Source organism: Melospiza melodia, chromosome 1, assembly GCF_035770615.1.
Source record: "Melospiza melodia melodia isolate bMelMel2 chromosome 1, bMelMel2.pri, whole genome shotgun sequence".
NCBI classification, from domain to species: Eukaryota; Metazoa; Chordata; class Aves; order Passeriformes; family Passerellidae; genus Melospiza; species Melospiza melodia.
This window is the reverse complement of record NC_086194.1, coordinates 80,306,633-80,320,170: the sequence shown is the minus strand read 5'-3', so window position 1 is coordinate 80,320,170 and position 13,538 is coordinate 80,306,633. Positions and strand designations below refer to the sequence as shown.

The 13,538-nt window shown below is 37.4% G+C and overlaps 1 protein-coding gene across 3 annotated transcripts in view; it reads left to right on the top strand.

The window, feature by feature from the left end:
* Positions 1-13,538, top strand: part of ATP9B (ATPase phospholipid transporting 9B (putative)) — a 155,398-nt gene that overhangs the window by 104,013 nt on the left and 37,847 nt on the right. For all 3 annotated transcript variants that reach the window (XM_063159571.1, XM_063159562.1, XM_063159581.1), the window contains exons 12-13: positions 1,533-1,693; positions 12,935-13,077. In XM_063159571.1, coding sequence (XP_063015641.1) covers positions 1,533-1,693; positions 12,935-13,077 — 304 coding nt within the window. The remainder of the gene's footprint in view (positions 1-1,532; positions 1,694-12,934; positions 13,078-13,538) is intronic.

The following is a 13,538-nucleotide window of genomic DNA, read 5'->3' as shown; positions in this document are numbered from 1 at the left end:
ATGCAGGGGAAAAAAAAGTGTGAGGTAGTAGTTATGCATATTGCAAGACAGTGATTCTTTATTTTATTACAAAAAAAGACCAACTCTAGAAGGCCAGATTAAATCATTCCTTTCACTTTTTAATGGGATTTGGATGAATAGAGTAAAATATGCACTTTGCATTCATTGATAGCATCTTTAGGTTGAGGTAATTGAGTCTTTTTTCCCTGACTGAATGAATAATGACTTCATCTGATCCTCAGCGAGGCCTGAAACTTAGGCTGCCTTTGTCAACGCAAAAAGATCTGGGCTTTGAAACATGCTCTACTTCCCTGGCTTCATTTTTCTTCATTTTAATCCAAAAACCTATTTTTCTCAATAATTCAAGCATAAACTATGTAGTAGTTGAAGCAGCGGAAATTGCAAGATATTTGTCCTCGTTGTGCTGCTTTTTAAATGCAGCTGATAAATCAGCCGCTGTGGTCTTCAGCTGCCTGCTTCTCTAGGGAAGGGACAGCCCATGTGTAAGCAAGATTGCTGGAATTTTTAAGAACTATATTTAAAGTGCTTCTTTTTCAGCCTGTTTGTTATCTAAGGAAGTGTTATGTTTTACTGCTCTTACTGGCAAGACTTGGAGATAAAAGGGGCATCTGTGATGGGGCCTAGGAAACTCTTCCTGACACGATTTTCCCACATATTTTACTGACTACTAGGCCATCCCAAAAAGTGGAGTAAAAATACCTTAGCTTACATCATACATTATTGAAATGGTGAGAGTCTTAGTTACATAGCTTAAATATATTTTTTTCATGAGAAACAGTGGGTGAAGGATAGCTTCTCCTAATGTTGTACTTAAAATGTTTCTAAATCAAATACCTTTCTATTCATGTGCAGTTGAAGCCCTGTTTCACTATATTGGTTTGAAAATGGATATTCCACTTGATTGTTGTTTTTATTATTATATTGGATAAGTGAAAGCTTTATACAATTAAAAATCGTTTCTGTGGCATTGGTTCAGATTTACAGAGTGGGATGAGAGCATAGAGACGAGTTGCAGTGCACTTGTCCCATAAATAAGAAGTCACAGGCTCTGACCCATGTGCCTCTTGGTTCTTGAATCTAACAGGTATTTGATCTTCTAGCAGTCAATGGGTAATACCCTGTGCCCGTATTTTTGCTGAAGCATGACAGAAGAAAATTTTCCCTGCTCATCTGTTCATCTGTAATTATCTTTTCTCCTTGCCCTTCTGTGTTCCTGTCCTAGAACAAGGAATGGAGAAGGGATGTGTCAGATTTGAAGGTGTTCAAAAGACTTGGCTGGGACAGTTCGTATTGGTTCTAGGAATTGGTATTGCCAAAAAACCGGGGAACATCTTTTGTGTGCAAGCATAGGAATAACAATCAATGCAATTATCAAAGTTCAGTTAATGGTTGCAAGTGCATGGATTTTTAATAGGTAGGAATAACAAAGCAAATAATACTAATTGTTTGCATTGCAGAAGCATAAATTAAGAAAAACTCCTGACTAACTTGATTTCTTTTTCTTCCTCCAGGTTGGCTTGTTGGACCTGGAGCTGAATCAACTGACCAAAGCCCTGTTTTTGGCTTTAGTTGCACTTTCAGTTGTTATGGTCACTTTGCAAGGATTTGTAGGCCCGTGGTATCGCAACCTTTTCCGGTTCCTCCTCCTGTTTTCCTATATCATCCCAATCAGGTAGGTAGAAGAATGAAAGCAAAATACAGTTGCTTAAATTTACTGTATGTGGCTTTCTTGAAATTTATACTTGCTTCTCATTGCAAAGGAAATTGATCTTATCAGGAAGCTGAAGGAGAAGGTGCCAACAAATCTGCTGATTCTTGAAGGATCACTGTACAGAAAACAATACTGTTGTATTTTTTCTGTATAATGTTCATCTTGCTAGAGTAATCAGGATATCTAATCCTTTGCTAGCATAAATGTATTAATAAGGATACAAGGTATATGAGAAGGTGGTTTCAGGAAGCAGGCAGATGAATGAACTGCTAGACACGTTATGGAATTTTATTTTCAATGCCTTAAATACTAAAAATGTTCCATTTCTCTGGGTAAAATATAGACATTTTACCCCAATAATAATTAATTTAAATTGGATGGCTGAATAATGTAAGTGCTCTTTTACAACGAGAGGAGTTTTAACGTGTAACCAAGTAGAGACTTGCCCTGAATTAATTAATTCATTAAGCATGAGTACTGTATATTCAAATTGCAGATAAACTGGAACACGAAATAATATCCATGTGTGTAATCAAGTCTTCTGTGGACACAGAAGTGAGAACAGTGCCCCTGAACTGAATTATTTTCTTTGCATGGGTATTGCCTTTGCAAAACAGACATACTGTTTCCTGTTAAAATACCCAGTGTTTAGATTAAGGTAATTGTTAGTTTTAGATCCGCTTTAGAACTGTTCAGTTTGAGATACATCATTCAGTAAGCCCAGTGATCAGCCAGAGTTATCAGCATCTAAACTGTAGCTAGATTTAAGACCTGTCCCCTCAGGCATGCACACAATATTTAAGTTCACATAGTAAAGAAAAGAAAAATAACAGGAGGATTTCATTAGGCCTTTTAATCTAAGTTTACATTACTTACACGTTACTGTGATCACATTTTTAAAGTACATGTCTGTGTGAAGGAAATTGTATCATATTTGACCAATGGGATGCTCAGGAAGCCTCTGTTTTAACATTTTATAATTAGGACTTTATTTTTAGAGTACTTTTGTGTTGCAAGAGAAACTGATTCTGTGGGAAGTTGAAGGAGAAGGTTCTGGCAAATCTGCTGGAACCACAATTTTGGAATATCTTTCTCAACACTGTCACTGTCATAACTCCTTTACTGCTTGAATGATGCTGTTCAATCATATTGCCCTCACCCCCCCATACACAAACAGTTACTGAGTATTAAGCAATTTATCCATGTGAAGAGGCAAAAAGGCCTCCATTCAAATGGTTAAGTCTATGTTTTACCACACATGTACTTTAAAACGTCCAGAGGAGGAGAAAAAAGGGCATCACTTCTAACTAAAGGACAACTTTTAACCATTTTAATGTCTTTGTTACTGGATGCAAGAGGATTAAGGCCATATAGGTGTTGTAAGTAAATTTTATTCTATATTGAAGGTTCAACATATGCCATTAAAAAAATATTTTCACTGAGCAGCTCATTTTCAATGTAAGAGTTCTGTAGTGGACTTGTGGAATAGCTTTTTTCCAAAAATAACTTCTAGTATGCATCTAATCCAATTTACAATTTTTTGGGAGAGATAATATAAAAACTAAAAGTATTAGAGAATAAGGTTGGTTTAGTTCATCAGACAGGAATTTATCACAGAATGCTTTTCTCCCTAGAGATTTATCTGTTTCTCTACCAAATCTTATTCAACCTGAATCTTCATTAATACAGGGTTGCTTCCCACACTGTCAGCAAGAAGAACAACTCAATCATGCTGGTGTTCAGACTTGACTACACTTCCCTTCCTCTCTTCTGTATGTTAAGCATGAGAATGACTTAATTTCTAGGCTGAGTTTTCATCTCAAAGATGAAAATTACAAAGCCAATGACATCCAAGCACCAGATGTTGTACCCTCCCATTATTTTTAAAATAGCTGTGTGGGGGAAATAATTAACTTAAAGATTTAAATGAAATGTCAGAGATTAGGATTCACTGGTAGAGGCAAAGCATATCTGGACTCAGGCACACATGAAATGTGTTGCTTGATAGTTTTAGAGAATTCAGGAAGTTTCTAATTGTGGAACTTTTTTGCAGTTCTGTTTGGCTTTTGGTTTGCAGAGCAAGGGAACTTCCAGGTATGCAATAAAAACAGATTTTCATGTCTAGACATGTTTGGTGAAGATCATCAGGAAGATGATGATACAGTTAGTAGAGTTTAACTGATCTCTGTGCATCCTCTCCTATCATTAATAGGAAGAGGAACTTTTCAGATGCTTCAGAAAGAAGCTGGTTCCTTGTATTTCAGCTGCATCCTAAATACTCGTCTAGATCAGTGTTGCTTCACTTTGTGCAGGGTATTACTGTGGGGTATATAAGACTACAGAAGTATGAACATAAAACAACTGTAAAAAAAACCCCAACAGCACTGCAAAATAAAAACCATCCCTATAAGCAACACTTACCCACCCCTCACCTTCAAAAAATCAGCCTCCAACATTGCACACATTCTGTGGTGTACAAGGAATCAAGAGAAATGGAGAAAAAGTAGTAATAAACAGATATCAAAAGCTCAGTCCATCTCTAAACTGTTTGTAAGTTAGAATCATTATGCACAAAATGGCTTTGAACAGCCCCACACCTCCAGATATCTGCTGCCCTAAAAAGTCAAGGTATTTTAATTTCTTAAGATTTATCAGGGAAAGAGGATATAAAGCAAGTCCTTGACAGACTGTTCAAAACAAAGTAAATCTCACTATGATTATCTTCATCCATTATCTGAATTCTTCCATGTTCTCTAGCATTTTTAGGCATTTTTGTAGCTGATTCTGGCCAACTGGACTGTATCACCTGGTGTAGTCATCACATAGCAAGCCAGTGTGTGTGTCCTCAAGTATGTCCATGCTGCTGCTGTTTGTGATACCAGTGTGGAAGTTCTTAAGTCTGTGATGTCACCTTTACTTTTTTTAATAAGGTGCTTTTGTTGAACAACTTGTATTTTTTGGATTGTCTGTTTTCTGAATTACATGGGTCAGAGGGCAATAACAGTCATGCTAATGAAAAGCCAGCAGCCTGGGTGGGGGAAGATTTTTGAATAAGTGCAAGAGAATAGAAGAGGTTTTAATCAGTATGGGGTGCAAGATACCAGCTGCTACTGAGATGAAAATTCTGATGTTTGTGTATATGGATGTAGGAAAGATGTTAAGGTTGTTAGAGAGCCTTGTCACAAAATGACTCTGTTCTTTTCCCTGGCCTTGAGTACTAACATGTCTTTATCAGCTCACTTGAGCTATCATAGCAAATGGTTCAAAAAGCCCAGGCCAAAGAAAAGAATTAGTGATGACACTGCCCCACAAACTGGATCCCTTCCATCACCAGCAGACTTTGTTAATTCATTGTCCAGTCTTCTTCACCACCTTGAAAGACAAAGTGAGTTGCACTATGTGTTGAGGTCTTCTGTATGTTTGGGTTTTGTTTAAAAAAATAAATAAGTAACTAAATAATGTAGCCAGGAAAGTTTTTCAAGATAATTAGCCAGTGTTTGGTGAAATTGCTGCTTCACGTACAGACGTGTGAGTCTTGTAGCTGTATGTGCTTCTGCTTAGCTATTAAGAACTGTAGAGGATTTACCATAAAATTATAAGATATTGACTTGGGATCTGTTAAAAATGTGTATCACCCAAGCTCTATATTTAGTAGCAGTTTACAGCTGGATTGACAGGGGCTTAATCAGCCATCATTTTAGAAGGATCCTTTAGTTTTTATGTGAACAAAAGCTGAAATGTCTCTTGTCCTCTCCTTTGTACACCCCGAGGCTCCTTGTCACTGAGCTGTTCTGCCAAAAGAAGCTGTCCCAAATGACTGGAAGGAACTGCCTTGCACTTAAGTAGTAAAGTTTTGAGGCACTAGGTGGTTCCCAGCTGGGTTTTTTTCAGGATCTTTAAGAGAAGCACTTAAATCAAATCCTTCAAATTATGTCAGTCTGTTCTCAAGGGCAGTGAGGAAAACACTGCTAGGAGGTCTAATATCTGAAATTCATTAATAGCCTCTCAAATGCCAGATCATACAGATATGAATTTCTGTGTTTTCTTGAGATCCAGGCAACTCACACCTCTGCAGGCTGTCTAATAGCCACAAGCAACTATGCTGCTTTCAATCATGCTGTAGTTTCTGCTGTATTGGAGATTATCTGTATAATCTATAGATGTGAGTGTATCAGTACATGAAGTGTCACACAGAGAGACAGAATGTATTTTAGATATATGATGCAAAGGTTTCAGTGTGGAAGAGCTAAAGAGCTGCTTATGAAGTGGCTTAAGCAAGTGGTTTAATACACATTTAGTGTATTGTGCTTTACCATATAATGATATTATAATACAATCTCCAATAATATAATGCAATATATAGAGACTGAAAACATTATGTGATGCTTCCTGACATTTTACCAATTAATTTTGCAGCAGAAGTTAAGGTGTGTCTCTCTTGTGCTAGGACTGTCTTACACTGTCCAGTGTGGTGCTGTACTACTGCCTGAGCTAGATTTTCGTTTCTCTTAAAATGTCTGATATTCATGCTACACAGAAAAACACAGAATCAAAGTTATTTAGATTAGAGGACTTAAAAGATCATCAAATCCAACTATTAACCCAGCACTGCCAAGTCCACCACTAAAACATTTCCTTAAGTGCTAGTCCAATCTGTGGGTCTTTTAAAATACCTCCAGGGGTCTAGACTCTACCACTAGCCTAGGCAGCTAGTTCTAATGCTTGGCAACAGTTACGGTGAGGAAATTTTTCCTGATACCCAATCTAGAGTTCCCCTGGTGTGACTTGACGCTGTTTCCTTTTGAGACTGACCCCCTCCTGGCTACACCCTCTTCCAGGCAGTTGTAGAGAGTGAGAAGGTCTCCCCTGAGCCTCCTTTGCTCCAGGCTAAACACCCCCAGCTCCCTCAGCTGCTCCTCATAGGACCTGTGCTCCAGACCCTTCCCCAGCTTTGTTGCCCTTATCTGGACACTCTCCAGCCCCTCAATGTGGTGCATTCTTGTAGTGAGGGGCTCAACACTGAGCACAAGATTCAAGGTGTGGCCTGGCCAGTGCTGAGTACAGTGGGACAATCACTGCCCTGGTCCTGCTGGCCACACCATTGCTGATACAGGCAACCTGGGCCACCTGGGCACTGCTGGCTCAGGTTCAACAGCTGCCAAGCAGCACCCCCCGGTCCTTTTCTGCAGGGCAGCTTTCCAGGCAGTCTGTCCCCAGCCTGTGGAGCTGCCTGGGCTTGTTGTGACCCAAGGGCAGGACCTGGCAGCTGGCCTTGCTGACCCTCATACAATGGCCTCTGCCCATTGACACAGCCTGTCCAAACCCCTCTGTTGGTCCATCCTTCCTTCCTTCCCTCCAGCAGATCAACACTCCCACCCACCCAGCCTCCACAAACTTACTCAGGAGGATCTAGGGATCCTACTCTAGATCTAGGGATCTTACTCTAGATCCCTTTGTCCAGATCATTATTACAGATATTTATAAAACAGGACTGGCCACAGTACTGAGCACAATCAGTCTAAAAAAGAAGTCATTTTTAAAGTGATCTATTGTAGTAAATCTTCCTTCAAATCTTGCAACATTGCCTATTTGCTTCTAGGTTATTTTTTCTGGTTTTACAGCAAGTAATACAAGAATTTGTGTAGAATATACCAAAAAAAACCCCCCATGTTTTAAGTATTATTTGTATTGGACCTCCAATATCAATATTGTCACGTTGGTATAAGAGGCCTAATGAAGGATGGCATCTGAGCTGGTAAATGTGATCGTAACAAAGGAACATTTTTCATAGGAAGTGATCACTGTCACTCTGATCTGCACATGCTACATCTCTTACGCAAAGGTGCTTGTTTGACATGTGAGTTGTTTTTTTTTTTTTTTGTGCATTCTTCTGTGTTTTAAGCCTGTAAGAAATTCACAGATAAATTTTTTCATTCATTATTCCCTAGATTTCCTAAGTTCTCTCTATGTTACAACATGTAATTATCTGTATCTGGGTTGCATTTGGCCCTTGAAAAACTGCATGTACCACAGTCACTATAGCAATACAGAGTTGATACACTTTTTTTGCCTCAAATATTTAATCGTGTATGTGGGGTTGAGTTCTCTTTTAAAGTTGCATTCACTCTCAGGGTTTCATGCAAAATGCTATGTGTACCTTCCTTAATTTTCTTTTATATGCTCACATAATAGGCAAAATTTAGAAAAATTAGTGAAAGAGAAGTAGTGAGACCAGTTATGAAGCAAACAGGAACTGAGTTCTGAGGCTCTTCTTGGGAGTGCCAAACAGATAGCAAAAAAAGCTAAATAAAAAAAAAATATGTAGTGGACAAAACACAAAGGAATATTATATTCCATTTTCCTTGTCAAATAAAATATGAGAGATGGGGAAATTAAAGGATGATCTATAGGTTGATTTTTATTTGCTTAGATCTTTATATGATATTGTGCTTAAATTAAGTAACTTCTGTTTTGTTCTATTTTTTTCTGTTTAATGACAGCTAATACCAGTTACTAGGCTCCAAAAAATCAGTTTCTGTGAAGATTTAACTTTCCAGGCATATTGAATTGAAAATATTTTTCGTTGTTTTTTGACCAATATTTTAAAAACGATTCAATTTTTTCCTACATTTTAAATAATGCATATATCACTTATAGCTTATGGCTGTTTCAAGAAAGCAGGGATATGTTAAGAAGTTTAGGGGATGTAGCCATAGGGGATTTGGTGCAGTTTTGGATAATAATGGGACCCAAATATCAGTATCATTTTCACAGAGAAGGAAGTCATGAAAATAAGACTACATCTCAAATACTTCATTTATTTTAAAAAGTAGATACCGCTTTGGGTAGTTGTATTTATCTGGAGTTCTGGTAGTGCACTGGTGTTTTGGTTACAAAATTCTTACATATACAGGAAGTGCAGGAAGTTAGGAAAAAAACCTACCATCTAACTTTTAGTCAAAATCATACTTGAATTTTATTGTCGCAATATCGCTTTGTTCACAAAATTGTCCTTACTACCTTCATTAGGTCTTGATTGCTTTTCACTGAATGGTAGCATGTTACTGGAGTTTCTAAATGTATTTGTCAAACTTTCTTAGTGAAGGCCTGTGCTTATTGGCAAATTTGTCCTTTTGACAAAAAAACCCCAAATCAGACACCTTTAGAAGGGGACCTTGCATCATTACAATTTGTTAAAAAAAAAAAAGAAATTTAGAAATCCTGTAAATAGGAATGTTTAATCTAAAATATTGGTGTTGTTTTTGAGGGAATAAGAGCACAGCTATTCATTTTTAACATGTAGTTAAAAGCAGTGTGGATTCTGAAATTTTGTCCTGAGGCTGAATTGAAGAGAAACCCTGGCTCTTAATGGAATAAATCCCCAAGCTGGATAAAAATTGCCTTAGGATTGCCTGCTTTAGGATAACTAGTGCTGAGGTGGAGAGACCAGAAACGTATTACTGTGCTTGCTAAATATGCTCATTCTCTGCAACAGCCTTCAAATTCCTGTATTAACATACTCTGCCTAAATATTGCATGTTAATTGGTTTGCTAAAAATTAGTGTTACTAATGCAACAGTTGCTAATGCTACGTTGGATGCTGTTCTGTGTGTTTTCATGAATAACTGATGTGTTTGAAGTTGGTTAATTTGGATTAAATTGAGAAGGATTTGAAAAATGGTGAATTTAAAATGTTTTGCTTATATAATAAGGTTTCCTAAAGTCCGCAAAGAAATTATGAGAAATTACAGCTAATATTATCAGGCACTGAAAGTAGCTTTATGTTGAGTAAGCTTAGTGTCTCCTTGTTTTATTATGTAAAAATTCTTGGACTTTTCAGTGAAGTATTTTTATCCATTCCTGTGAAGCTCTGTTGGAGAGGTTTCTAGTTTCAAAAGCAAACTCACTATTAATAGGCATTTTTAGTATTGCATCAGTTTCCATAATGTGCTAAGCAACAGCTACAATGATTTCAAATATAAAAATTTCCTCTAAGACAAAAAGCATTAAGTGAAAGAAGTCAGAAAAGGCTACAGTGTGCAAATTTTAGAATTAATACTAAAAAATTAATCTATGGCACTCATTTTTATTCCCATTTAATTCTTTATTCATCTTAACAATTCAGGCATCTACCCAATATCTTTCTGTGTGCCAGAAAGCTGTCTTGGACTGTCCTAGTCATTGGGGAGACATTATTTCTCTATAGACCAGGAGTGCCAGCTATTAGGTCCATCAGCATAAAGGGGGTACATTCTGTTCTACTTAGCAGTGTATGCTGGAAAACGAGAGTAATTCCTAAAATGCCGTAGTACTTTGAAATATGGATTTCTCCTGACTGCTCAACAAGAAAAGTTGGAGTCTGGTTTTCTTTTCTTTTTTCCTTACCTTTAAATTATATTGAAGTATATTGTAGTTCAATGCATGGAGTGTTTAGAACATCAAAACCAGGTGATAAACATGCTTATAAAAAGTGCAAGTAAAGATGCCTACTGCACTTCAGCTTTGGGAGCCTTTTCTGATTTTATCTTACCAAAGCACTATTTTTCCTATCTGAGCAGCTGCAGATCTCCATTGGCAGAGCAGCCATGTGGACATGTCTCTGTGTGTGCCATGTACCTGAGACTGAAGTACTTAGAGTGTTCATCTCAGAATTTCTGTCTTGGTAGATAGCCTAAATGCCTCTTTGAAGTGGGGTGGTGAGCAGCTTTCATCATTCGGTTAATCCACTTGCTCGTGGCTAGAGGAAATGTCCATCTGTTTTTAAATTAACTAAGTGTGCTCGGGTATCTCTTGTCAAGTTGAACGGCATCCTTTGTACTTGACTGGCTAACTAGCAGGTTTGTATCCCCAAGAGGAGTAAAGCTTTTGCTCTTCCTTTGGTTTCAATGTGAGGTGTGTTACTTTGGTCTTTATATTCACTCTGAAAGTTAACAGACAAGCATAATAAGAATGCAGTTTGCACAGTACTGGCTCTGGAATGAGTTCTTACTCGTTCTTACCCTCTTACAGGGTAGAACTGTAGTTAACCAGTGTGAGGCAAGTTACTTCCAGTATTTTTCTCGCATTTTCAGTAAAAAGAATCTGTAGAGTCCTCCTTCTGTTGTCTGTCCTTTTGTTATATGTATTTGTTATATGTCTGAAGACAGATGAAATTAGGGAAAATGTTGCAGGACTAATTTGGGCATATCACCACAGAGAAGGATAATTTTCAGATGATTATGATTATGGTGGGAAAATAAGATGTAGTTAAAGCATAAAATACCATCCTAAATAGTAAATCTTGTGTTTAAAATGTATGTTTCTTTTCTGTGGCAACATGTTTTGTCTTCTGCTGTACAAATTCAGGAGGTAGGGTATGTAGAATAAACTTTTTTTCAGCATGTGTCAAAATTTCAGATGCTCTCACAATTCTAATTAAATGCATCTCTTCTTTATGGGATAGTGCAGATTGTGGCTCACTGTTCCCTCCACTGTTACCTCAGGTAATCCGCAATCTGTTGCTGTGATTCCAAGAGACGGATGAAAATTCCTGGTAGCTGTGCTTTTTGTTACGCAGTTAAACAGGATGGTGTCAGGACTGTTACAAAAATGTCTGAAGTGCATTAGCAGTATTTTGACCTTGATAGGTACCTTTGAACAGTTCTAAGAATTACATTACTGTAAACCTGTTGCTTAACTTGGGACTCTTGTGATAGCAACTTAGCTACTAATAGTTTGCAGAATCACAGAATATGCTGAATTGGAAGGAACTCATATTGATCATCGAGTCCAACTCCTGGCCCTGCACAGGACCATCCTCAAGAGTCAAACCGTGTGCCTGAGAGCATTGTCCAAACACACCTTGAATTCTGTCAGGCTTGGTGCTGTGACAGCTTCCTTGGGGAGCCTGTGCCAGTGCCCAAACATCCTTTGGGTGAAGAGACTTTTTCTAACATTCAATATATTTCTAATATTTAAACATCCCCTTACACAAATCAGGCCATTCTCTCAGATCCTTTCACTGGTCATTACAGAGAAGAGATCAGAATTTGCCCCTCCTCTTCCCCTTAGAAGCAAGTTATAGACTGTGATGAGGTCTCCCCTCAGTCTCGGCTTAGTCTCCCCTTCTCCAGGCTGAACAGACCAAGTGACCTCAGTAGTTCATGTAGCTGCTGTCCTACCTGTCTTTTCAGTATTTCTGTTAGAGCAGAGTCAAGAGAAACCAACATATGCCTTTTTCTTAGTGACCGCTCCTCTGACATGGCAACAGAAATATGGTGAATAGCCAGAGGAAAGTAGCATTTTAATGGTTTAGGACAAGGTGGATGGAGTTTTGTGTTGGAACATTTTATTATGGGGAAGATTAATGTGATTAAATGAGTGAAGACTTTTTTATTGTAACATAGGAATACAAGGTCCATCTTAGTTCTTATATGATGAAGACATGGAAATATTAAAAAATTAATGCACAGAGTGAACTGGAAAAACATACTTTTGATTTTGGACTTCTATGTCTAATCAGTAAAACTTGCTGCAAATTGCATATTTTCTGTTAGTGAGCAGCCCAAAGATTACTTCATGCCAATGTGGTATCACGAGGGTGCATTTTGCTGTTTTGCATTTTTCTCCTTTTACAATGGACCCTCTCTAGCTACAATTTGGAAAGGACAAAAATATCATTGATTTTTTGGGAAAGAGCAATTGACAAATATAGTTCTACTATCCTAAAGAAATACTGTTGTTGGTTGTTTTCTATAAAACAAAAAAATCCCACAAGTGACTTGAAAAGGTACAAAAATATTTGTAATTTCACATCATAAAGAGAACCTAGATGGTGTTTCTGGTTTTTTTAGTAGATAAAAACTTGAATCTGTTCTTGCTGAATCTGTTTTTGCTATATGTTATCCCTCATGTTATGTATAAGAGTAGTAATGTAATTATGTCAAGAGTCTTCATAAAGTGTTGGAATCTGTCTCATGCAGAATGCATGATACTGCATTTGTTGGTATAGCCATATCTTCCAAAAGTCTCAGATGAAGCCTGTGTGTGATATGTACTCTACAAACACATTAAAAAAGCATTCTTCCAAAATTTTCGTGCACATAGGTTTAAGATCTTTCTTTTTTCAGATATCCAAAAAAGAGCTTCTGTTGTTATTTTTATGGTTATCATTTTCATTTTGCCTAATATTCACACTGATTATGGTATAAATTTCCTTTGCAGTTTACGTGTCAACTTGGACATGGGTAAGGCAGCCTATGGGTGGATGATTATGAAAGATGACAATATTCCTGGAACAGTTGTTCGAACTAGCACCATACCAGAAGAGTTGGGACGATTAGTTTATTTACTAACGGATAAAACAGGTATATCAGGTTACCATTCTGAAATCTGATAACTTTTATAAAATTTCTAAATGTAATTCAATGAATATGCTAACATAAGAGTAGATTTAGACTGCTGATTTTTGTTTCTCAGTAAAATTTTACATATTTGCTTGAGTACTTTTACAAGTATCTATAGGCTTGGGTAGGTCAGTAATTAGATGTTAAAGTCAATATTTGGTAGTACTCTGATTTATTCCAGTGGGAACAGCTCTTCTATAGCAAGAGGATACTGTACAGCATGAGTAAGAGTACCATATGTCTTCCTCTGAAAAGACTTTGGAATAGCACTCAGGATGCTGGTTTATTTTGCACTTCATTGCTACTGCAATATTGTATGATAATAAGCAAGAATGGCTTTTGAGAGGAAGCAATTTCCAAAACAAGTCACGAGATCAGCCTCCAAAATGGTATCTGTTGGCCCAGTGAAGTTACTTGCTCTT